Below are 24,302 nucleotides of genomic sequence, written 5' to 3'. Positions count from 1 at the left end.
AACTCTTACCGCAAACAGGGCTCATCTTTCCTATGAGCTTCCTCTCCTGTCACGGTTTAACCAGGCCACACCTGCCCTCTCTCTGTACCTTCTGCGTGCTTCCTCTGCTGCCGGGGCCGCACTGGGAGGTCTCCTGCTCGCCTTGCCCCAGCCCTGCCCTCGTCTGCTTGCCTCGATCTCGGGGCTGGACACAGGTACACGGGTCCTTGACAGTCCGAGGGAGAGTGGTCATTTCTGCATCCTTCGCGGCCTTGCCTCTTGATTTAATTGTTCTCCCGCTTTTTTCTCTCTTTCTATCCGCGGTGCCGGCTGCGCGGGGACACAGAACTGTCGCCTCGGACCGGGCCGGAGGGGTGGGGCGGGCGGAGTAAGCCGCAGGTGGCAGGACCGCGAGGAAGGCGGCGCCGGCGCCTCCGGGAGCGGCCGGCAGAGGGCGCGCCGGGACCGGGATTGGAGCACGGCCGCCGGAGAGTCGCCGCCGAGCCTGGCGCGGACCCCGGGGCTGGAGAGGCGCGCTTGGGGCCCGCGGCGCGTAGGGGCACGAAGGCTGGTCCACGCGCACCGTCCCGGCTAAAAATACGCGCTGCCCGGGTCCGGCAGCGGGGGCGGGGCGGCGGCCCTCGGGAGGAGCGACTCTGGAGCCGCACTACTCCGGGAGGGAGATCGCAGCTCCGGGCCGAGCACCCGGGCTCCGGGGAAACCTGGGGCAAGCTTCGCGCCGGGGCCTCAGGCTTCCCATCTGTGCAATGGGGACCATCCGATTACTCAAGAAACAAGTGAGCGTCCACGTTGTGCCAGGCAGTGCTGCAGGCGTCAGGCACGCCCACCAGCTCCGTCCAGCGCAGCGGGGGCACAGGGCGAGATACGCTCATATTTTCAAAAACGCCCCGAGAAAAGGAAAGGATGACGTGATGGTGAGGAGCGATAGGTCAGCCGGTACTTGAAAAGGTTGCTCTGCAAATCACCGAGGTGCGTTCTAGGTGGCGGCAAGCGCAGGTGCAGGCAAAGAAGGAAGGCGGGGGAAGCTGCGGGGAGCTGGACATCACGGCGGCGACGGTCCTTGGGGAGGCCGGGGAGGCCTGGAAAGGGCTCGGGGGGGGAGCTCTCCCCTTTAGGGCGCTGACTGCGCGGACAACGGAGTTGTGCATTCCGCTCTCCGTGCATCCCACCTCAAAAATAAAAGTGGGAGCAATTGCGAGCTGGGAGAGTCGTTCTTCCGCGGCGCCTGGAGGCTCGCTCGGCCGGCGGGGACCCCGGCCCGGGGCGTGCGGGGCATCCCCCGGGCCGGGAGGAGGCGGTGTGCGGGCACGTGCCGTCTCGAGGGCGGAGATGAGCCGTGCGGCGCGCAGCCAGAGAGGAGGCTGCCGGCGCCGGCCGCGCACCGGGGTCGTCAGGGGCAACCCCGAAGCTGCGCCCCCCGCCCCGCCCTGCGCGCACAGGCCAGGTGGCGGTTGGGGCGCGACCAGCCCGTTTGATTTCCCGCGGCCGGTGGAAAGGGGCGGAGGGGGAGGGGAAAGGGGCCGTCGGCCAATGGGCTGGGGCGGGGAGGTCACGTGACGGCCTCGGGGCGGGGCCCAGGTGTACTTACGAGGTGGCCAGCCCGGGTCTTGGCCTCCTTGCGAAGCCCGGGAGGCGTGGCCGGCGTGCGGGCCGGGGCTGGGGGCTGCTCCGCCGGGATTGGCCCGGGGGCGGCAGGCGGGGCCTGCGCGCGCCGCGGCTGCGGGCTGCGATTGGCCTCGGCCCGGGGCCCGCTGCCGGCGTGCGGGCGAGGCTCGGGGCGCGAGGACTGAGCGGGGCGACGGGTTTGCGAGCCGGGGGGAGGGGCCGGGGCGGTGGCGGCGGCGGAGGAGGCGGTGGCGGCGGCGGCGGGGGCCGGTACTGGACCCGGCGGGATGAGCGAGGCGGAGGCGGCAGCGGTGGCGACCGCGGCGACGGTGCCCGCGACGGCGGCAGGGGTGGTAGCGGTGGTGGTACCGGTGCCCGCGGGGGAGCCACAGAAAGCAGGCGGCGGGGCAGGCGGCGGGGTCGGAGCCGCCTCGGGCCCCGCTGCCGGGACCCCCTCGGCGCAGGGTCCCCGCACCCCGGGCAACCCGGCGACGGCAGCCTCGGGGACCCCCGCGACACCGGCCCGGAGTCAGGCGGACAAGCCGGTGCTGGGTGAGGGGGGGGGGCGCGTGCCAGAGCGGCTCTGAGGGTGTCGACGGGCTGGGGGAGGAGTGTCGTGGAGCCCACAGAACCCAGAAAGCCGAAGGCGGGCCTGGCCCCGGAGGCTCGAAGGACTAGCTGGGCTGGGGGCAGCTGACCCAAGCGTGTTCCCCTGGTGGGAAGTCCTGCCGCGCCTCCCTGGCAGCAAGGGCGCGGTGGGTAGGTCCAGCTAGGGTCCGGGGCACGTCCCCGCGGCGGGAGACTTGGCCTGGTTGACTCAGCCCGGGCAGCAGGTGCGCTAGGAACCCCTAGGGCAGGCCTTGGTGGGCCTGGTGAGTACCTAGTTCTAGGTGAAGGACCCGGATTTGTAGCTCACGAGGAACAGGACGTAGGGATGGAAAGGTCATGACAGCCTGAGCCCTGCTGTACGGGCGCTTCAATTTGGGGGAACCGGGTCAGGATTGCCTTGAAGCCACTGGGCGGAACTGGTGGCTTCAAGTGGCGCTTCATAGGTCATGGGGAGGTAGGTTGGATCTGGAGTGCCTCCAAACTGAGTCCAACTCTCTCTCTTCCCCCCATCTTCTTGTCCCCACTGCGCTTCTGCCTGGCAGCGATCCAGGTCCTGGGCACCGTCAAGTGGTTCAACGTCCGGAACGGTTATGGATTCATCAACAGGTATCTGAGAACCCCAGGGGTGTGGGGGGGGTGGTGGGGGGACGGGTGTTTTCCAGACTGGCCTGTGGGGCTGGACACCTTCCCAGCCCCATCTCTACCCCTGCCGAGGCACGTGGTTGCAGTGTCCAGCTGACGCTGATTGAAAGTCTTTAACCACAGCACAAACGTGGGCGGGATGGAGCCGCCTCGGAATCTTCAAGGGCAGCAGAGAGTTAATGATCTAGGAACTTGGCCAACCTGGCTCCGGGCCTCCCGCTGCTCGTCTGTCTCACCTTGTGCTTTGGTTTGCTTCACCTCTGGGGCCGAATGTACCTGCTGTCTGCGCCTCGGGGCTCGGGGCTGGAGTCCTCACTCGTTTCCCGTGCAGGGCGGCTCCCAGCACGGTCCCCTGACTCACCGCCCTTAGAAAGGGCTGCTGGCTCATTTGAATCCCCCACCTGACGGAGGCCCGTGCCGGCTGGGGGCTGGGGCCGAGGCAGGAAGCCAGCCCCCGCAGACAGAGGCGGCTGCTGCTGCTTCTCTTCGGTTGGGCTGCTGGGAGCGACTGTGGTGGCTGATTGTGAGCAGAGCCAGGTCTCCCCCAGCGGGCCCTTCCCCAGCCCGGGCACCCTGCCCAGCCCAGCCCTCCTGGGAGGCCCCAGTTCCCTCTTAGCAGGCTGACCTTTGTACAGATCCAAGTGCTTTAAAGCTAGAACATTTGATCTAGGGAAGGATCCCTCCCTAATTCTGGAAACTGAGGACTCCCGGGAGGTTCTGAAGGAAAACCTTTGCGTTCTCCCCTCCCCGCCGTGGGATGCTAGGCTAAACCGGGGTAACGGGCGAGCAGGCAGAGAGAAGGATCGAGTATGATCTTGTTTCTCACCCTTGGTCCCTGGGTGTGTTGAGTGGGGGCCTGACCCTGGGGTTCCCCTCTGGGCTGAGGGCGAGAATAAAGTCTTGGGGATGTTCAGAGCAGGCTCTTGACACGTTGTCCCCTTCTCAGACATATTCTGCTCCGCCCGCACCCCACCTTCCTCCTTGACTGTAGGAGGGAAGACACGGGGATTTTCCAGCCGGGATGGGGGTTGGAACAGAGGGGGTGCTGGCCAGGGACAGTTACACCCAGTCCTGCCAGGTCCTACGGTGCCCCTGGGGTGGAGGGTTTCGTCCTCGGCAGGTAAGAGCTGGCCCAGCTGCTTCAAGGTGACTTTGCACCCCCTCTCCCGCCCTTACAAAGCCCAGGCTTTTCAGGGAGGTTTTTGGAGCTTCCAGCTCCTGTCCCCCCATGGGTCCTGTGTACCCTCAAGAAGCCAGGGGATGCTGGCCTGCTGCTTTGAGGAACAGGCAGCTGGGGAGGCCTCACCAAGGTCACCCCCCCTAACAACCCCTCCTGTTCTGCAGGAATGACACCAAGGAGGATGTCTTTGTTCACCAGGTAAGTGCTGGGTCGTCTTTGGGTGGGGGGGGAGAACCCACCCTCTCCTGGAAGGCCTGTGCCATAATCCTCAGCCGCACACAGCGTTTCTCCTGCCTTCCCCTGGCACAGCGTGCCCCACAGGAAATGGTCCCCCTCCACCCGCCTCAGGTGCCTGTGTTAACCACCATGGGCCCCACTTGTGTCAGGGTGTCTTTGTGAGAAGCAACTTGTTGCCCTCTGGTCACGGCATGCTCACTACCTACATCGGGACGCGTTGACACAAGAAGGAATCCTAGGCAGTGTTCAGAGGCAAAGGACACAGGCTAGCGATACTTGGGTGCGCTGGTTCTCAAAGTGCGGGCCCCGCGGCAGCAGCATCACCTGGCGGCCAGATTCTCGGGCCCCACCCCAGACGTGCCGAATCAGTCAGTCAGGGGTAGGAGCCCGCCCACCTGTTGTCACGAGCTCTCCAGGTGATGCTGATGCGGCCCCAGTTTGAGAACCGCTGCCGTGGCGGCCGGAGCTCCCAGGTAAGAGGCGCGGCGCGTTTTACCCACTTTGCCACTTCGGACGCCTCCGCTGTGTGTTCTGCTTTGAGTTCTAGTCTCTGGCCTCCCTTTCGGAAACCCCTGCGGGGCGAAGGGAGGAGGGAGTGCGCCCTGGGGCGGTGCTGAGGGCACAGGCTGCCGGGAGGCCCTAGTTCGCGGCTTCTCCCCCGCTAAGCTGGGCCTGCCTCCGCGCTCACCCTGCGGCCCGGCCACGAGGAAGGAAGGTGCCGAAGACCGAGAAATGGGGTGGCGGACCCGGCGGGGGTGGGGGGAGGGGGGAGGGAGGCCTCGGGCCCGCTGCCCTCACCTTCCCGTGGCCTTTCCCCTCCCAGACGGCCATTAAAAGAAACAACCCCAGGAAGTTCCTGCGCAGCGTGGGCGACGGGGAGACGGTGGAGTTCGATGTCGTGGAGGGAGAGAAGGTTCGGGCGGCGGCGGGGGACGGGGCCCGTTAGCCCGGGGCCTCCAGACCGCATCCCTGCCCCGCACCCGGTGACCTCCGGGCTTCTCCGTCCTGCACCCAGCACTTGCCGGCGTCTGTCGTCGGCCCCCCCCCCCCCGAGGGTCCGGGAGCCGCTCTTTCCTTCCCCGGGGGAGGCAGGAGCCGGAGGGAAGCGGGACGCGGGGAGGGAGGTTGGGGACCGCGTGTGGCTGGGCCAGGGTCTCACGGCGCGCTCCCCGCCCCCTCCCCAGGGCGCCGAAGCTGCGAACGTAACTGGGCCGGGGGGCGTGCCAGTCAAGGGCAGCCGCTACGCCCCCAACCGACGCCGGTTCCGCCGCTTCATCCCCCGGCCGCGCCCGGCCGCCCCGCCGCCCATGGTGGCCGAGGCCCCGTCGGGCGGGACGGAGCCAGGCAGCGAAGGGGAGCGCGCCGAGGACTCCGGGCAGAGGCCCAGGCGGCGGCGCCCGCCCCCCTTCTTCTACCGACGGCGCTTTGTGAGAGGCCCTCGGCCCCCCAACCAGCAGCAGCCTATAGAGGTGAGGGGGCCTGGGGACGTGGAACCCGCTGCCACCCCGGGAAGGGCGCCCGCGAGAACAGAGACCCCCGGAGGGCTGGGAAGGGCCGCCGACGCGCGGCGCCGGGCGACCTCGTTCCCCAGGCTCCCCCAGGCCTTCGTGTGTTCCTAGGCCACCGATGGGGTGGAGCCCAAAGAGACAGCCCCATTGGAGGGGGACCAACAGCAGGGAGACGAGCGGGTCCCCCCACCCAGATTCCGGCCTAGGTACCGAAGGTGAGAGTCCCTCTCTGGGGCTGTCTTCCCTCTGCTGCTGTCCGGCATTGGGCCCTCCCGGGAAGGGGGGAAGAGCCAAGTTCTAGGAGAATCTGGAGCTGGCGGTGAGGGGCTGGCAGTTCCGTGATGGCTGATAAGGGGCCCGGTGGGGGAGGGCGTTGGAAGCCTGGGGGGGAGGGCGCCGGATGGGGAGGCTGCTGGGGGAGCCCCGGGAGGGAGGGAGGTGGGGCACACTGGGTCCCTGCTCCCCCCACGGCCCCCTGCTCCTCTCCCCAGGCCTTTCCGCCCCAGGCCGCCCCAGCAGCCTACCACAGAAGGTGGGGATGGTGAGACCAAGCCCAGCCAGGGCCCCGCGGACGGGTCTCGGCCCGAGCCCCAGCGCCCGCGAAACCGGCCCTACTTCCAGAGGCGGCGGCAGCAGCCACCCGGACCCAGGCAGCCCACAGCCCCGGAGGTGAGCACCTGGGCCGCTTGGGGGGTGGGGGGCAGGTAAGAGGAGAGGCTGGGGCCCACTCGCCCTCTTTCCCTTCCCCCTCACCCAGCCCCGCCCCCCACCTGAACCAGAGGGCCCAGACTGCAAGCCCCCCCATCCTCCAGGCCGCGCAGCCCAGGTGCCCCCCCCCCACCCCAAGCCCCCGCAGACCCCTCTCTTGCGCTGCTTGGAGCCACTGCGGCCGCTCGTGGGTGCGAGCTGGGGAGGAGCGGAAAGGAAAAGGGTGCGTGCGAGAAGGCTGGGGTCGGGGGCTGACCGCCCCTGTTCTCTCTAGACCTCAGCCCCCATCAACAGTGGGGAGCCCCCCACCACCATACTGGAGTGACCCCAACTCGAAGGACACGTAGAGCTATCATCTGGTGAGCGGCGGCCCCGGCGCCGGGCGGTGGGGCACTGTGCCTGAGGAGTCCCCACTCACGATTTATCCGTTTCTCTCTCTCAGGTTATCTGCCAGTGTTTCCAACTGCTCTGTAACCACCCCCCCCCCCAGCACCCCCTGCCCCCTCCCCCCAGTTCCTGACATCGAAACAGCGGCTTTCCCCTTTTCCTTGAGACTCAGGAGGGCCCAAACAACCGCCTTTTGCTTTCTCTCCCTCCCACCGTGGGTGGAGGGAAGGGACCCAGCCTTCTTGTTCAGAGGCCCCACCGCCCTCCCCTGAATCAGGCTGAGAAGGAACCAGCCGGCCCTTCCCTCCTCCTGGTTGTTTTCTTTCCCACCCAGTTTATTTTTCGTCTCCCTTCCAGCCCGTCCCTCTGAAGCCATTTTATGAACCGTCATGTGCCACCTGAGCCTCCAGTAAAAACGAAAACAGGCTTTTCTGTGGTCTTGTCTCTGCCTCTTTTCTGTGGAGAATCACTGCTAAGGCCCCGTGGAAGGGGAGGCAGGGCCAGGCCTTGAGCCCTCCTCCTGGCGTCTCTGGCCCGTGAGAGTCCCTTTCCCATCTGTAACCTGGGGCTGGTGTCTCTCCTGCAGGATGAATGGTCTGGAAAGTCCTGAGAGCAGCTCTGGCACTTTCGGCTCCAACTTCCTGCTCATTCGCCGTCGATAAGAGCAGTGACTGGGGGCGCCCAGCAGGCTCGGTGTAGAGCGTGTGACTCTTGATCTCAGGGCCATGGGTTCAGTCCCCATGTCGGGTGTGTGTTTTGTGTTTCTTAAAACCATGACTAGAAACAAGTGGGGGCGGAGTGACTGCCTACGGAGGATTCTTTGGCCTTGAGCTAAGGCAGGGTGAGAGAGACAGCGGGGGGAAGGGGAGCTGTGCGCGCTGTCCAGCCGGTCCTTGGGCACCCCCACGACAGGACGCGCGTCTCGTACGGCGACTTTATGTCTGCATCTCCTATATACACGTCGTACGACAGACCTTTGGTTCCTTCTCCCTGCCCCTTTTCCAGACCTATACAAAAATATCGAAAGGCTCCTCCCACCCCCTGTTTACAGGCCGCCTTTCAAATTCCTCTTTCCCTTAGTTGGTCAAAAGCTTGTGGGTACAACACCCTTCGGGACGGGAGAAGAGACCAGAGCAGGGCCCCCTCTCCCCGCGCGTTGGCCCGTGCTCCCTTCTTGCCCCAGAAGGTTGGGCCCAGAGGGCTGAGCCTGCCAGGAGAGGGGAGCGTAGGCCCTGGGAGGGGGCGTCCTCTGGGAGGGGTCGAAACCGGACCCGCTTGGCCCAGAGTCTATGAGGCAAGAACTCAGAGCAAAGTGCCAGAGGAGGAGGGCGAGTCCGAGGTGGCAGGGGCCACGGCTCCGGTCCTCTCCGCTTCAGTCTGCCCACGAAACGGTCCCCGGGCCTCCCCTCCCTGCAGCCCCCCTTCTCTAGCAAGGGAGCCACGTCTTCCGGAACTGAGGGTGGGGGGTGGGTGGGGTGGGCCACGGAGGAAGGAGGGGGCGAGACGGGAGAACGGCCCACCCTGACGGCCACAGCCTAATCACACCACATCAATAATCCACGAGTCACACGAGGGGAATGAGGCGTTGCCAAGACCGCCCTTCCCTCCAGCTTCCCGACCCCCCCAGGCTGCAGGGGCTCCTCCGCCCTGGAAGTAACAGGGAAGAGAGGGTTAAAGTGCACAGGTGAGGAGGGGGTCTGGGTGGGGGTGGGGGTGGGCGAGAGCACGGCCCTCCCGCCCCTGCCAGGCCCCTCAGTCATTCTCATCGTCCGGCCCCAAGTACTCCAGTTCCGTGCTGGGCTTCACCTCCTGCTCTAAGAGAGAGGGCGTCCGGCGGAAGTCGGCAGAGATCTGGTCAAATGTCCGGCCTCGGGTCTCAGGCACTCTTAGGAAGGTGAAGGTGAAAAAGCAGAGCAGAAGAACCGCGAACAGGAGGAAGACGTATGGACCCATCGCCTCCTGGACAGGCGGAGGAAGAGGTGTTGACGGAGGGGAGGGCGGGGGGGGGGGGGGGGTGGTGCTACACACACAGCAGGTGGTTCCTTCGTGGGGGCAGGGGGAACAACCAGGAATGAGAACGGAGGGAGGAAAGGATTCTCCATTCCCCAGCCTCTCTCAGAATTTTTCGCCGTCTTTACCATGGTGAGGGCCAGAGCGTTTCCGCTCAGCTTGGATCCCCAGCCACCTGCAGTGTGGACGTGAAGCTGGGCGCGTTACTCTGCGGTTACGCCACAGCTCGGAGGCCCTTCTGTCCTTACTCCTTCAGCTCCCTTGTCTCCTTCGACTCTAGTGGAGCAGGTGGTCTTCAGGGCCCACGTGGTCCACCAGAGCGACCCTGGGGCCGGGGATGGGGGTGGGGGGCTGGAGGAAGCAAGGGGGCTGGCGGGGACCTGCCCCACCCTGGCCTACCGGGTAGGAGGTGGGACGGGGGCAGGGCACCTACCGCTATGTACTGGAAACCCATGCCGATGATGAAGTTGCACGTCCAGTTGGAGAAACCAGCCACGGCCATGGCCGCCGGGCGGGGGCCCTGGCTGAACAGCTCAGCCACGATGAACCAGGGGATGGGCCCAGGGCCAATCTCAAAGAACGCCACAAAGCCAAAGATGGCCACGATGGAGACGTAGCTCATGGCTGGAACCCGCTCCTGGGGGACGGGCAAGGAGAGGAAGGAATTCAGGTCCCGTCTTTCTGGATCTTCCTTTGCTCTCAGTGCAGAGAACTGACATCTACCCCTCCCAGCGGCTCACGGAAGAGCCTGCCACCCTAAGTTAGAACAGGTCTTGGAGCATTTCTGACCACTGACATCCAGCTGGCTGCCCAACCGCTACTCCATTCAGGGCAGAGAGAATGTTCTACGTTCTCAGCTATCAAGGTGGTCGCTTCTCCGGGCGCCTGAGTGGCTCAGTCCGTTAAGCGTCTGACTCTTGATTTCGACCCAGGTCGTGATCTCATGGTTCTGTGGGTTCGAGCCCCGCACTGGGCTCTGCACAGACAGCGTGGAACCTGCTGGGGATTCTCTCTCTCCCTCTCGCTCTGCCCTTCCCCTGCTTGCGCTCTCTCTCCCTCTCTCTCTCAAAAAACAAAAAAAAAAAAAAAAAAAAAAAAAAAAAAGAAGAAAAGCTAGTTGGTTCTCTCTTGGTTCTCAAACTGGGTCCTTAGGGATTGTTGTTCCCAAAACTAGACAGTGGCTCTCCTCCCTGGCTGCCAGGGTGCTGCCCGAGCTTCCTCCCAGAGCAGGAAGAGGTGCAGGAACAAAGGGGAACGCGGACCATGGTCCTGGACCCAGAGCTCCTCGGGGCGGTGCCCTCGGGCTGGGCCGCTGGCTCCCTCCCCCTCCCCAGGCCTCACCAGCAGCAGCAAAGCTATGGTCATCAAGATGGCACAGCCACACATCCCCGCCAGGCCCAGGAGGTGGAGGGTCCGACGCCCCGCGCGCTCTACCAAGAACACCTGCGAGGAAGAGTCGCGGCTTGGCAGGGGGCCTCCGGGCACAGGAGTGGGAGGGACTGGGCGGGTGGGGGCTAGTGGGGGACACGAAGGCGATGGTGGGCGCCCGCAGTTACCGAGACCAAGGTGAAGACCGTGTTGACCACGCCGGCCCCTATGGTGGCGTAGGCTGGTCGTCCTACCCCTGCTGTCTCGAAGATGCTGGTTGAATAGTAGAACACCTAGGAGCGGGGGAGAAGAGAAGGGGATGGCAGGGGTGCCCCTCTCCCCCCTGGTGGCCACACCAAGCCCGACCGACCCGAGTTTGAACGCAGGGAGCCTGCGCCCTTCTTCTCCCCTCCTCTTGGGCCGGGCCCCGACCCCTGCCCTTCCCGGAGGCCGCGGCTCGCGTACAGCGTTGATGCCCGAGAGCTGCTGACTCAGCTGCAGCACGACAGCGATGGCCAGGGGCTGCCGGTGGGTGCGGCTGCCCAGGAGCTGGAGCAGGGACAGCGGCCGCTCACGCTCCAGCTTCCGCTTCTCCTCCTTCAGCTCAGCCAGCGCTCCAGACACGTCAGCCCAGCCCGTGAGGCGCTTCAGGCCTGGGGGCGAGGAGGGTGGGGCCTGAGAGGGAGGGCGGGCGGGGAGGGGGGCGGGGAGGGCAGGGAGGGGGACCTGGGGGGGGGGGCCTGGGAGGGCAGCCGAGCAAGGTGGGGCACAGGCTCACTCTTTCTGGCCGGCCCCTCCAGGTTCCGGCTGATGTAGAGGTATCGGGGGCTTTCCGGGCACAGGGGCAGTAGGACCAGCTGCAGGAGGGCAGGCAGCACCGTGATGCCCAGCAGTAGTGGCCACAGGGTGGCCGTGCCCAGCATGGAGTCCAAGCCCAGCACCTGAGGAACGAGGGTGGGAAACGGGACAGGCCATTCAGCCCGGAGCCCCACCCAGCCCCCCGCCCCCCCGCCTAGCCACTCATAAGGCCTGGCCCGGTCACCTGGGCGATCAGAATGCCAATGACGATGGCCAGTTGGTTGAGCGTCCCCAAGGCGCCCCGCAAGTGAGTGGGGGCGATCTCCCCCACGTACATGGGCACCAGCCCCGACGTGAGCCCTGGGCAGAGGGGAGAAGAGAGGGCTGAGGGCAGCTGGCCACTCCCTCCTGCAGGTTCAGCGATGGTGAACGGACAAGATAGCAGGGCACTGGGCAGGGCCATGGCGCCCGTCGGTACCTGAGTAGGCGCCGATGAGGAACCGTCCGAGAATGAGCATCTCGTAGGACGCAGCAACATTGGCCAGGCCCATGAGGGTGCCCCCCAGCACCGCCAGGATGTTGTTGACCAGCATGGCCCTCTTCCTGACGGGCAAAGAGTGGGGCTGGAAGTTAGGGTGCCATGCTGTGACCCCTGGTCCTGTCCCTCACCCCTGCCCTCCAGGCCCATACCTTCCCAGCCACTGAGAGACGACACCAATGAGGAAAGAGGAGATCATGCCGCCCACAGAAAAGATGGCCACGGACAGAGCCCAGAGGGTGGTGAGGGTGCCTGGTGGGATGGAGCTGGGTCCCTCCGGCCCCTGCCTCCCCAGCCACGTCTCATTGTAGCTCTGTTCAATCACCTGGGGGGACAGCGTAAGAGTGAGTGCCTGCAGAGGCGTCTCCCTCTGCTGTCCCTTGCTGTCCCCTGCCCTCCTTGTTTAGACAGTCCACACCGTGCCAGCCACAGACCCCTCACCTTCTGCGGGGCATTGATGACCCCAATGTTATAGCCAAACTGGAGGGAGCCAAGCACAGCAGAGAACACGGCGAGGACCAGGGTCCCAGTTACTCGCTGCCGTGGGGGCTCCCCGTCCTGGGTAGGCAGAAGAAGAGACGAGGCATGTCACACAGAATCATGCTTCCTTTCTTTCCTCCAGGGGCCCGGGCCCAGCCGGAGCTTTAAGATGCTGGGTTCTATCCAACATGTTGGGTGAGGGAAGCTGGGCCATATTAGGAATAGAGCAAAGATCTCAGTGTAAACAGTACTGGGAAGAACCCAACAGTGATCAGCCATGAAAAAGAAAAACACCAAAACTGGGTCTTTGGGTCCAGCAAGCTGAGAAATGTTTGAGGACCTCGGGCCTCACCATTCCTCTGTGACCTTGGGACAGGCTTGGCCTTAAGACTTGAGTTGGAATTTGGGTGACCTTGGGTGAGTCCCTTCCCCACTCTGAGCCTAGGTTTCCACTGGGTTGGGGGGGGGGCGGGTAGGGGTGATGTTGCCTGCTTTGCCTACCTGTCAGTAAAAGTCAGAAAGTCAAAGTCAAGTGTTAACAGTATTCCGGACACTGCTGGGTTGATAAAGCGAAGTGGGCCTTATCATCCGCCTCTGCCCTCTTTCCTCTCCCCCTCTGGGGGCTCCCTCAGCGGGCTCCCGGAGGCGCCCAACAGGCTCAACAAAAGACAATTCCAAAAAGGACATCGCGGTCATTCCTCCCCGCATATGGCCCTTGGGGTGGCCTTCTCTGTCCCCGCCCCGGCCTCCCTTCCCCCTCCAGGCTCCGACGAAGGGCGGGGGGCCGTGCCTGGCTTCTGCCTGGGGGAGCCAGGCCCAGGGGATGGGGGCGGGAAGGTGGTGTGAGGGGCGGTGGCGGTGGTGGCCGCTCGCTGGCGGTACGGAGTGTCTCTAAGCGGAAACCTGAGCTGGGGGAGGGGGGGGGCTGACACTCCCCTCAGCCCCTCCACCAACCGTGGGGCTGAGGGAAAGTTCAGCGTCCTGGAGGACGGCCAGGGGTGGGGGTGGGGGCCCACGGAGAGCCTCCGGTCCTCGAAAAACTTCCCGAGAGAGCCGGGACAGACGGACAGCTCCAGGAGGGCACGGCTCGCCTGGATCTGCTTTCTCAAGCTGGATCGAGGGCAGGGTGTCCCCGATCCCGGCGCAGCGCGCCTCGTACTGGAGAAGGGAGCGAACCCTGGACTCGGGAAATCCAGTGGTGGCCCGTGTCCCCGAACTGTCCCCGAGACCCACTCAGCCTCTTGGAAGGACTGGAATCCGACAGTCACGGGTTGCCCCGCAGGGGTATAAATAGCCAGGCCCCCACCCCCACCCCCACCCTCCCCCCTGCGCCTGCGCAGGGACCGCCCCCTAGCTGACCCCAAAGGCGACCCCAGCCCGAGAAAGAGGACCCTGTGCCCCCGTCCCGCCCCCTCATGCTGAACCCTACTTCGGAGCCGATCTGTTGGAAACCCGACGGCATCTTGTCTCAAGAACCGGAGGCGCAGGAGCAGCAGTTAACGGGGAGGCGACTGGGGGTCGGCGGTCCCGGACTGGCGGGCCGAGGGCGCGGGGCGACGGGCGTCCCGGAGCGACCGCGCGGAGGGCGAGCCTGGCGGGACCCACTGCCGCCAGCCAAGGATGCAGAGAGCGGCAGGGCTCCCCGGGATCTGGCGCAGCGGGGCTGGGGGGAGAGACCCGAAGAGCCCCCGCGGCCCCCACGGGCCACGCCCTTCGCAGCACCCATTGGCCAGGAGCCCGCACACCCCAGAAGGCCACGCCCCTCCCTAAGCCTTGTGTTCAGAATTTGGCACCGGGGAGCGGGTGGGGCCGGCGAGACCACGCCTCCCCGACGTGCCCGACGGGACACGCCCCGCGGGTTCCCGCCCGCCTCCCGCGGGCAAGTTTGGAGACTGGGTCCCAGGACACAGCGGCCCCGCCCCGCCGCGTGCGGAGACTCCGCCCCGCAGCCGGGGTTGGGGCCGAAGAGGCGACTTGGGTGCCCTGCGCCGCGGGTTGGGACCGCGGGGTCCGGGAGGAGGGGATGCGGCAGGTAGGCTGGGCCGGGAGACAAGTCTGGCGGCCCGACGCAGCGCGCGCGAGGTGGCGCGCGGGGTGGCTGGGGAGCAATGGCCTGGAGTAACCCCCCCGCGGCTATTTTTAGCTCCCACGTTGGGAGATGCCAAATGTCAGGTCCCGGGTGTCCCGGCCTGTCCCGGGCGGGGGAGGGCAGGGAGATGGAGCCTTAAAGGGTCCGAGGCGCGCTTCCCACGCGGGGACGGCCCGGGTGGGAGGAGGGGGACAGGAAATTCCGCTCCTAGAGGGTGGCGTGTGTGGGCCTGGAGGTCCTCCTTCCGTGCACCCCTGCACCTATCTGGCCCTCCCCCTACAGCCGTCCCGCACACTGGCTCCTGGAGGCGGCCTGAGGGACAGCTGTTCACACCAGTCACGCCACCAGCCTGAGGTTCCCGAGCCGCCACCAGTGTGCCGGCCGCGTGGACGACTTGGACACGCTCTCCAGAGGCCGCTCCGGGTCTGAACCCCCAGCCAGGAGGGCGCGACCTAGTGTTGGCGCGCCGCGCGTTCCGCGGAACGCGCGGCGCAGCCCTCGGGTCCCCGAAGCGCGGGGCTGTAGCACCACCTGCGGGGCGAGCGAGGATCCGCAGCGGATCCGGGCACAGTCGTCTCTGGCCCCCCTTTCCCTCTCAGGTCCGCCTCGGAAAGGCTTCGTTACATCCAGCCCAGGCCTCCTTCGGGAGCTCCGGACCCCAGTATTCAGCTACCGCCTGCGCCGGGCGGCTCGCATCATCAGCATGCCCACACCCGCTCTTCCTTCTGACCTCTTCATCCCAGTGGATGGTCCCGTTGCCCACCCTGTCACTCCTGGGGGGATCCCGGAGGTCCTGCTTGCTTCCTCCTCCCTTGCCCCTTCCCCTCCTCCCCTTCCCGCCTCCCGCCTTTATCCGGTGCGTTACCAGCTTTGGTGCGCTGACCTCCTAAATTTCACATTCATCAGATTTTCTCCACCTGCCTTGCTGCCGCCTTGGTCCAGACCACCATTAACCTCCTGCTCCTTACTTTCCCTGCCGCGGAGGACGGCGCTCAAGGCAAAAAGTTCAACCTCATCACTCCTGCCCCCAAACTCTCTGGTTCCTTGTTGCCCCCACGTCAGATTCAAACCCCTTTTCAGAGTGAAAACTCCTGCTTTTCTTATCTCTGCCTCACCTTCCCTTCTTTTCCCTCGTCTTCTAGGCAATACCTAACCCCTTGGTGGTGGTGGTTGTTTTTAAGCTTATTGATTTATTTTGTGAGAGTGAGCACAAAGTGGGGCAGGGGCAGAGAAAGAGAGGCAGAGAGAGAATCCCAAGCAGGCTCTGAATTGTCAGTGCAGAGCCCATAGGGGGGCTGGAACTCACAGACCGGGAGATCATGCCCTGAGCCGAAATTGGATGCTTAACCCACTGAGCCACCCAGGGGCCCGGTACCTGACTCTTTGTACCCAGAACACATGGTGTCATTTCTATCCTGAGTGCCTTTGCTGTACGAATCTCTCAATCTGGAAAACCAGAAGACTTCTGTTCACCCTTCAAAAAATGCCCACCTCCTCTCTGAAACCTTTCTTGGCCTTCCTCTGGGGGGCGGGGGTAGAGAAAGAAAGCCTCGTGTCCTCAGCGTAGTAGATTGTCATTTGTTTTCTTCCCTCTGTACTTAAGCCTTGAGCATAGAAGTTCACCTTGTTTCCCTCTGTGCTCCCAGCACCCAGCCTTAGTGGCGGGCACTCAGTACATGTTGAATGAATGAATGAATGAATGAATGAATGTCTGGCCCTATGGCCAAGAGCACAGGCTGGAGAGCCGGCACAAAAGAGGGAACTATCAGGGGATTGGCTCCACCTATCTGGCCAAGGGGGCACAGATGAAGAACTAAAGTGTCAACATTGAGGAGTACCAATCCTTTAGGAGCCGAAAGGAGCAGAGGCCATTGATAGAAGCAGGGAAGGGCCGACGAGGAACCAGAGACTCGGGGATGCTACAAGGGGAGGAGGGGAAAAGCCAAGCAAGGTGCCTAGAACAGAGGGGTTAAAGGGGGGCGCAGACTGGGGGCAGATGGAAAGTCAGTGTAGCAGGTGAGGTTCTGGGCTCCGTTCTATGAGGGCACATTCCTGCTCTCATTCAGATGCTGTGTTTCCGGTGCTTCTCAGCGACCCTTCTAGACAAGAGAGAAGTCAGGAGAGCTGGGAGGGAGAAAGAAAGGTGGTCTGGAAGGTGAGCAAGGGGTTGTTGATAGAAGATGGAAGGAGAGGAGAGACACATGACATTGGGGGGGGGGCTTTACATCGGAGCGCACACACGCGCGTGCGTGTGTGCGTGTGTGTGTGTGTGTGTGTCTTGCTTCTTGATAGACAGCTGTAGCCCTTCCCAAACTCTGCCCTCTGCCACGGGGAGTTCATCCCTGCAGGCTTTTGTTTCCAAAGCTCCTGTGACCACTGCCTTCTGGCTGGGTTCAGCCCGTGATGGGTAAGCGATGGAGGTGGGAGGGGGCAGGAGAAAGCCAGGACGCCCCCGCCCCCCCGCCACACACACACACACACACACACACACACACACACACACACACTACCTTCTGCTCCTACTTCACAGGACCATTTGGCTTCCAGTTTCTGGAAGGCAACCTGGATTCCCAAGCTTCAGCAATGCCGTCTCCCCTGTTCGCTCCTTCGCTGCATTTTGTCTATAGATCAGGGTCTGAGGTGCAGAGGATTGAATTAATGACACAGTTCTTGGTGCATTGTCTGTGTTGATTGATGTCTTGTTTTTATTTTATTTTGAAATGTTTATCTTTACTTTTGAGAGAGAGAGAGAGCGCGTTCGAGCAGGGGAGGGGCAGAGAGAGAGGGGAACAGAGGATCCGAAGCAGGCTCCAGGCTCCGAGCTGTCAGCACAGAGCCTGATGCGGGGCTCGAACTCACAAACTGTGAGATCATGACCTGAGCCCAAGTTGGATGCTCAACCCACTGAGTCACCCAGACGCCCCATACGTCTTGTTTTTATTTTAAAAGCTATTCTCTTTTGGGGCGTCTGGCTGACTCAGTTGGCACAGTATGTGACTCTTTTTTTTTTTTCAATGTTTTTTATTTATTTTTTGGGACAGAGAGAGACAGAGCATGAACGGGGGAGGGGCAGAGAGAGAGGGAGACACAGAATCGGAAACAGGCTCCAGGCTCTGAGCCATCAGCCCAGAGCCTGATGCGGGGCTCGAACTCCCGGACCGCGAGATCGTGACCTGGCTGAAGTCGGACGCTTAACCGACTGCGCCACCCAGGCGCCCCAGTGACTCTTGATCTCAGGGTTGTGAGTTCAAGCCCCACGTTTGGGCATAGAGCTTACTTAAAAAAAAAAAAAAAAAGGAAAACAAAACTTTTTTTGGATTCACAACCCATTTCCCTTTGTCCTCCCTCAAAAGGCAGCCATTCCAATGCATTTCATGCTCACTTGTGTTTGTGCTCTTGCAAAACATCAGTTGTTTTCTGTGCAAACATTTCTTTATTTTTATTTTTTGACAAATCCTATTTTATTATTTATTTTATTTTATTTTTTATTTTCTTAAACTTACATCCAAAGTAGTTAGCATATGGTGCAGCGATGATTTCAGGAGTAGATTCCCTAATGCCCCTCCCCCACTTAGCCCATTCCCCCCCCACACACCCCCTCCAGCAACCCTCAGTTTGTTCTCCATATTTCTGAGTCTCTTCTGTTTTGCCCCTCTCCCTGTTTTTATATTATTTTTGCTTCCCTTCCCTGTGTTCATCTGTCTGTGTCTTAAAGTCCTCATATGAGTGAAGTCCTATGATTTTTGTCTTTCTCTGATTTCACCTAGCATAATACCCTCCAGTTCCATCCACGTAGTTGCCAATGGCAAGATTTCATTCTTTTTGATTGCCGAGTAATACCCCATTGCATATATATGCCTCATCTTCTTTATCCATTCATCCATCGATGGACATTTGGGCTCTTTCCAGACTTTGGCTCTTGTCGATAGTGCTGCTGTAAACATGGGGGTGCATGTGTCCCTTCGAAACAGCACACCTGTACCCCGTGGATAAATGCCTAGTAGTGCAATCGGCGGGTCGTAGGGTAGTTCTATTTTTAGTCTTTTGAGGAACCTCCATGCTGTTTTCCAGAGTGGCTGCACCAGCTGGCCTTCCCGCAAACATTTCTAATTTATGTAAATAGCATCTTGTTATATATTTCATTCTGATCCTACTTACTGACCAGAAGCACTGTGGTTTTTTTTTTTAGTTTATTTATTTTGAGAGAGAGAGAGAGAGTGTGTGTGTGTGAGAGAGAGAGAGAACACGAGTGGGGGAGGGAGAGAGAGAGAGAGAGACAGAGAGAGAGAGAGAGAATCCCAAGCAGGCTCCCTGCGGTCAGTGCCACTCGGGACTCGATGACCTGAGCCAAAATGACGAGTCCCATGCTTAACCGACTGAGCCCCCCAGGTGCCCTTGTAAGCACCATGGTTTCCGTCCTCCTTCATGCTCTGTCTGATGCGTGGGGGCTCCACGGTGTCACTCACGCCACGTGTAGTTGCTCGAGGTCCCGCTGATGAACACCCAAGTCACCTGCGGTTCCCAAACGCAACAAAAGAATGTGTCAACGCACATTTCCTACCCGGCTTGTTACCGCTTCCTGTGAGAACTTCTCTGGGAGAGACATCGCTGCCTGTCCGTATGTCTATTATTAATTATATCTGTCTACACAAGTGGAATTTCTGAGTCATAGGGCATACTTACACCTACTTTGACTAAGTACCACCAGCTTGCTCTGAAGACTGACTGTCCCGGGCTCCGCGTCCATCAGCAGTGCGAGAGGCTTCTGTTACCACCCCAGCCTCTCAGCAAACGGCTAGATGCAGCGCAGTTAGGCGTATGGACCCTGGGGAGCGCCTGGGGGGCTCAGTTGGTTGAGCGCCTGACCTCGGCTCAGGTCTGGATCTCACGGTCTGTGAGTTCGAGCCCCGCGTCGGGCTCTGTGCCGACAGCTCGGAGCCCGGAGCCTGCTTCGGATCCTGTGTCCCCTTTCTCTCTGCCCCTCCCGGGCTCATGCTCTGTCTCTCTCTCAAAAACAAATAAACATGAAAAAAAAAAAAAAAGTATGGACTCTGGGCTCACACTCCCTGAGTTTGAGTGCCCTTACCAACTTGCTAACTTTGCCCTTGGGAAAGTTACCTAAGTTCTTTGTGTCTTATATACCTCATCTGTAAAACAAGAAAGGAGATAATAATAGCATCTACATCTTAGGGTTTTAATGAAGGGGAATAATGAAACACTCATATGGTGCTTACAGTGGGTCGAACCCAGTTATGTTTTTGTTTTTGTTTTTTTAACGGCTTTATTGAGGTATAATTCACAAACAATAAACTGCACATATTTCAAATGTACAATTTGGTAAGTTTTGACCGATGTCCACACCCATGAAACCATCCCCGTCATCAAGAGAGTGGACATATCCATCATCCCCTGGGGTTTCCTTTACCTCTTTGTAATCCCTCCCTACAGCCCTTTCCACCCACCCCTGTAGGTAGCCAGTGCCAGTCTTTCTAGAACACTTTGCATTTTCTGGAATTTTATGCAAACGGAGACATACAGGATGTGTGGGGGTCTGGCTTCTTTCACTACATAATTATTTTGAGATTCATCCATGCTGTTGTGTATCTCAAGAGTTCATTCCTTTCTGGGGCGCCTGGGTGGCTCAGTCGGCTAAGTGTCTGACTCTTGGTTTCGGCTCAGGTCATCATTTCCCTGTTTGAGAGTTCGAGCTCCGAATCAGACTCTGTGCTGACAGTGAGGAGCCTGCTTGGGATTCTTGCTATCTTCCTCTCTGTCTGCCCCTCCTCCGTTCACGCTCACGCGCTCTCTAAAGAAATATTTTTTTCAACATTTATTTATTTTTGGGACAGAGAGAGACAGAGCATGAACGGGGGAGGGCAGAGAGAGAGGGAGACACAGAGTCGGAAACAGGCTCCAGGCTCTGAGCCATCAGCCCAGAGCCCGACGCGGGGCTCGAACTCACGGACCGCAAGATCGTGACCTGGCTGAAGTCAGACGCTTAACCGACTGCGCCACCCAGTCGCCCCTAAAGAAATATTTTTTTTAATTGGATTTTGCTGGTAATATATAAAATTATTTATTCTGGAAACAACTGATGTCTTTATAATGTGAAGTCACCGCATTTATAAGCGCAGGGGCGGTTTCTCTATTCTTCCAAGTTATCTATGTCCTTTATTTGAATTAAACTGGTTTTTTTCTCCCACTGAGGTCTTGTCAATACTTGGTTAATTCCTAGGCGCTTTATAATTTTGATGCAAATCGAATTTTACATTGTATTTTCCAGTTGGTTATTACTGGTGTAGCAAAATGCTAGCAATTTGTTTTGTTTTGTTTTTTGTAGCTGCATCTCGCATACAGCAACCTTGCTGAAACTAATTACTAACAGTGTCTCTCGATTCTATTCCTTTTTTTTTTTTTTTTTTTTTTTTTTAAGGGAGAGAGATAAGGAGCAGGGAGGAGGGGAGGAGAGAGAGGGAGACAGAATCCCAAGCAGAACGTGCTGTCAGCGCAGAACCTGACGCGGGGCTCGAACCCACAAACCGTGAGGTCACGACCTGAGCCGAAATCAAGAGTTGCATGCTCCACCAGCCGAGCCCCCCCCCGGGCGCCCCTCCATTCGCTTTTCTAAGGATATAGTTATAACATCTGCAAATCAGTTTCATTTTGTCTCTTTCAATCATTGCACCACCTCCTTCTTTTATTTCTTTGTAGTAGCAGCAATCAAGACATCCAGAACTCGGTCCAAACAAAAGCGGTAACAGTGACTTTCTTTATCCTTTTCCCCGAAAATAAAAGAGGTGAGCCTGATACTTTTTCACGAGGTCTAAGAATGTCCTTTCTAATCTCTGTTTGCTAGAAGTTCTTGTCATCGGTAGGTGTCGAACCTCATCTTTCTCTTCCGGCGGTCCCAGGCCCCTCCCAGCCGACCAGCTCGTGTTCCCAGGTATCTCGCTCCCTTCTCTTCGTGGGGAGAGACCTCCACACCATCCACCCCCGGTTTTCCACTAACGCCCAAGCCTTTTGCGTTTAACTCTTCTTACGACCCAATTTACATCCGGGCTCGAACACCTGAAGCACTCTCGTGCCAACACCTCAAACTCCTTCCTCTCCTTAGCAAAATCCCAACCGTGGTCAAGTCCAATCATCCGTCTACTAGTTCCCTGTACCCAACTGTTTACTGGAGGCTACCAGAGCTAAACAGCCACAGCGACGCTGCCTGGCCACGGTTTAAATCGGTGGCTCTTCGCCGGGACCCATTTTGCCCCTCTCGTCACCCCGACATCCCGCCACGTCTGGAGCCATTTTGGATTGTCACCTTGGGGCTCAGCGGAGGGCTCTCCTGGCATCTAATCAATAGAAGTCAAAGATGTTATGCTAAATATCCTATAATGAACAGGACAGTCACCTGCAACAAAGAGTTATCTGGCCCCAAAGGTCAATGGTGCTGAGGTTGAGAGCTCCTGCTTTAAAATTAGTACCATATGGGGCGCCTGGGTGGCGCAGTCGGTTAAGCGTCCGACTTCAGCCAGGTCACGATCTCGCGGTCCGTGAGTTCGAGCCCCGCGTCGGGCTCTGGGCTGATGGCTCGGAGCCTGGAGCCTGCTTCCGATTCTGTGTCTCCCTCTCTGTCTGCCCCTCCCCCGTTCATGCTCTGTCTCTCTCTGTCCCAAAAATAAATAAAAACGTTGAAAAAAAATTAAAAAAAATAAAATAAAATTAGTACCATAGGAGCACGTGGGTGGCTCAGTTGGTTAAGTGCCTGATTTGGGCTCAGGTCATGATCTCACGGTTTGTGGGGTCGAAACCCACGTCGGGCTCTGGGCCGACAGCTCAGAGCCTGCATCCTGTTTTGGATTCTCTGTCTCCCTCTCTCTCTGCCCATCTCCTGCTCACATTCCGTCTCTCCGAAAAATAATTAAACGTTAAAGACAATTAAAAAAAAAGAAATGAGGGGCGCCTGGGTGGCGCAGTCGGTTAAGCGTCCGACTTCAGCCAGGTCACGATCTCGCGGTCCGAGAGTTCGAGCCCCGCGTCAGGCTCTGGGCTGATGGCTCGGAGCCTGGAGCCTGTTTCCGATTCTGTGTCTCCCTCTCTCTCTGCCCCTCCCCCGTTCATGCTCTGTCTCTCTCTGTCCCAAAAATAAATAAACGTTGAAAAAAAAATTAAAAAAAAAAAGAAATGAATACTACAAAATCGCAAAGGGGCAACCCACACAGGGTCTCTCGGCCCTTTCCACTTTCTTCACCCAACATGGTTTTCTCTTGGCTGGTTCCTTGCTAGTCACTTCCTAGAAAGGTCTCCCTCCAGTGGACCCAATCTCCTCACATTGCCCTGTTTTATTGCCTTGATAACATGTGGCATCTTGTTTATGCCTTTATTGTCTGCTTCCTCCCTCTAGCATCCGAGTGACCCGAGGAGGGCAGTGTCCTCATCTGGGTCGCTCCAGCTGTACGTCCGGAGCAACGTCTGGAGCCATTTATACGGGCCCTCGGGAAACACTTGTTGAACCAGTGGATGAAAACATCGTTCATTTGTAGTTTATTTTTTCATTCATTCATCAAATATTTATTGGCGATAAACCCGGAGGCATCGACAGGGGAAGACTGACACTGAGTAAATAGGCACACGAGTAAATAGTTTCTGTGATAAGAAGTCGTGCAGTTAAAGCACCAAGTAGCGGTGAGTGAACACATCCACCGAGGGATATGACTCAGTCTGGGGCGGGGTGGTCAGGTCAGGCTTCCCAGGAGAAGCGAGGCTCCAGCTGATTGCTGAAGGATGAGTCGGATGCGTCGGTCAGCAGGGTGGGGGAAGGAGGGGAGGGGACAGGGACAAGAGCATCCAGGCGTAGAGAACAGAGTGTGTGAAGGAATAGTAAAAGAGATACACGTGGGGAGCAGAGAGAGGGCTCGTATGGCCGAGGCACAGTCCGGCGAGCCACACACGGCATTTATTTTGCCAAGCCCAGTGTAGCAACACTGGAGCGAGGAGAGACATTGGAGGCTTTTAAGGATTTTGTTTCATTTTTATTTTTTTTTCTTTTTTTTTTTTTTTTTTTTTTTTTTTAAATTTTTTTTTTCAACATTTATTTATTTTTGGGACAGAGAGAGACAGAGCATGAACGGGGGAGGGGCAGAGAGAGAGGGAGACACAGAATCGGAAACAAGCTCCAGGCTCTGAGCCATCAGCCCAGAGCCTGACGCGGGGCTCGAACTCACGGACCGCGAGATCGTGACCTGGCTGAAGTCGGACGCTTAACCGACTGCGCCACCCAGGCGCCCCTCATTTTTATTTTTTTAAGTGTATTTATTGAGAGAGCGAGAGACAGAGAGAGAGCGCGCGTGCACGCAGGCACGGGCGCCAGGAAACGAGTAGGGGAGGGGCAGAGAGAGAGAGGATCAGGCTCAGCGCCGTCAGCTCAGAGCCCGGCATGGGGCTCGAGCTCACGAACCGTGAGATCAGGCCCTGAGCCAAAATCAGACACTTAACCAACTGAGCCACCCAGGTGCCCCCTGCTTTAAGGATTTTAAACAGAAAGTAACGGGACCCAAGTCTGAAACAAACAAACCAGTTCACTTCCGGAGAATAGATTTCAAAAGGACAAGCGGGGAAACGGGGCTGTCGGTTTGGAGGCAGCTGGGGTGGGCAGGCAAGAGGCAGATGGGGCGGGTCGGCCTGAGGTGTGGCAGTGAGCTTGCACACAAGCTGGATATACTTCCGTAATGAGAAACATAACATTTTGGAGCTGGAAAGCACCTTAAAAAACAAAACAAAACAAAACAAAACAAAACAAAACAAAAAAACCCAACTCGGGGCACCTGGGTGGCTCAGTTGGTTGGGCTTCTGACTCCTGATTTTGGCTTAAGTCACGATCTCACTCTTGTGGGTTCGAGCCACATCGGGCTCTGGGCTGACAGTGTGGAGCCTGCTTGGGATTCTCTCTCTCTCTCAAAATAAATTGTAAGAAAAAACGATAGGTTAAAAAAAACAACAACACCTCACCATGAATCAAAAAAGAAGAGCCTTACAGAGAAATGTTTGAGAGGAGGAAGAAAAATGGGAAATGTGGGAGAGTGGAGGGAAAAAATAGACACGGAGAGGGGGCTGGAAACATGTGGGTCTGGGAGCGGAGAGGTGGGTGGG

General features: G+C 59.5%; 3 protein-coding genes across 3 annotated transcripts; 2 read left to right on the top strand and 1 right to left on the bottom strand.

The window, feature by feature from the left end:
• Positions 1 to 1,877: 1,877 nt before the first annotated feature.
• Positions 1,878 to 7,312, top strand: YBX2 (Y-box binding protein 2). Its single transcript, XM_047833785.1, has 9 exons — positions 1,878 to 2,157; positions 2,757 to 2,820; positions 4,201 to 4,234; positions 5,097 to 5,186; positions 5,458 to 5,742; positions 5,893 to 5,996; positions 6,273 to 6,450; positions 6,764 to 6,848; positions 6,932 to 7,312. Exons 1-8 carry the CDS (start codon positions 1,893 to 1,895, stop codon positions 6,812 to 6,814), a joined length of 1,071 nt encoding a protein of 356 aa, XP_047689741.1. The 5' UTR covers positions 1,878 to 1,892; the 3' UTR covers positions 6,815 to 6,848; positions 6,932 to 7,312.
• Positions 7,313 to 8,335: 1,023 nt separating this feature from the next.
• Positions 8,336 to 13,721, bottom strand: SLC2A4 (solute carrier family 2 member 4). The gene is made up of 11 exons (XM_047833784.1): positions 13,500 to 13,721; positions 12,032 to 12,148; positions 11,743 to 11,915; positions 11,531 to 11,655; positions 11,297 to 11,412; positions 11,033 to 11,195; positions 10,720 to 10,907; positions 10,443 to 10,547; positions 10,228 to 10,329; positions 9,320 to 9,523; positions 8,336 to 8,835 (listed from the first exon to the last, which is right to left on the bottom strand). The coding sequence occupies exons 1-11, from the start codon at positions 13,530 to 13,532 to the stop codon at positions 8,629 to 8,631; spliced, it is 1,533 nt and encodes a 510-aa protein (XP_047689740.1). The 5' UTR covers positions 13,533 to 13,721; the 3' UTR covers positions 8,336 to 8,628.
• On the top strand, positions 13,691 to 15,312 carry LOC125151823 (collagen alpha-1(I) chain-like). Its single transcript, XM_047833297.1, has 5 exons — positions 13,691 to 13,727; positions 13,854 to 14,102; positions 14,759 to 14,949; positions 15,066 to 15,198; positions 15,302 to 15,312. The coding sequence occupies exons 1-5, from the start codon at positions 13,691 to 13,693 to the stop codon at positions 15,310 to 15,312; spliced, it is 621 nt and encodes a 206-aa protein (XP_047689253.1).
• Positions 15,313 to 24,302: the final 8,990 nt, after the last annotated feature.

Source organism: Prionailurus viverrinus, chromosome E1, assembly GCF_022837055.1.
Source record: "Prionailurus viverrinus isolate Anna chromosome E1, UM_Priviv_1.0, whole genome shotgun sequence".
NCBI classification, from domain to species: domain Eukaryota; kingdom Metazoa; phylum Chordata; class Mammalia; order Carnivora; family Felidae; genus Prionailurus; species Prionailurus viverrinus.
Note: the sequence above shows the minus strand (reverse complement) of the source record. Positions and strands in the feature narration are given on the sequence as shown.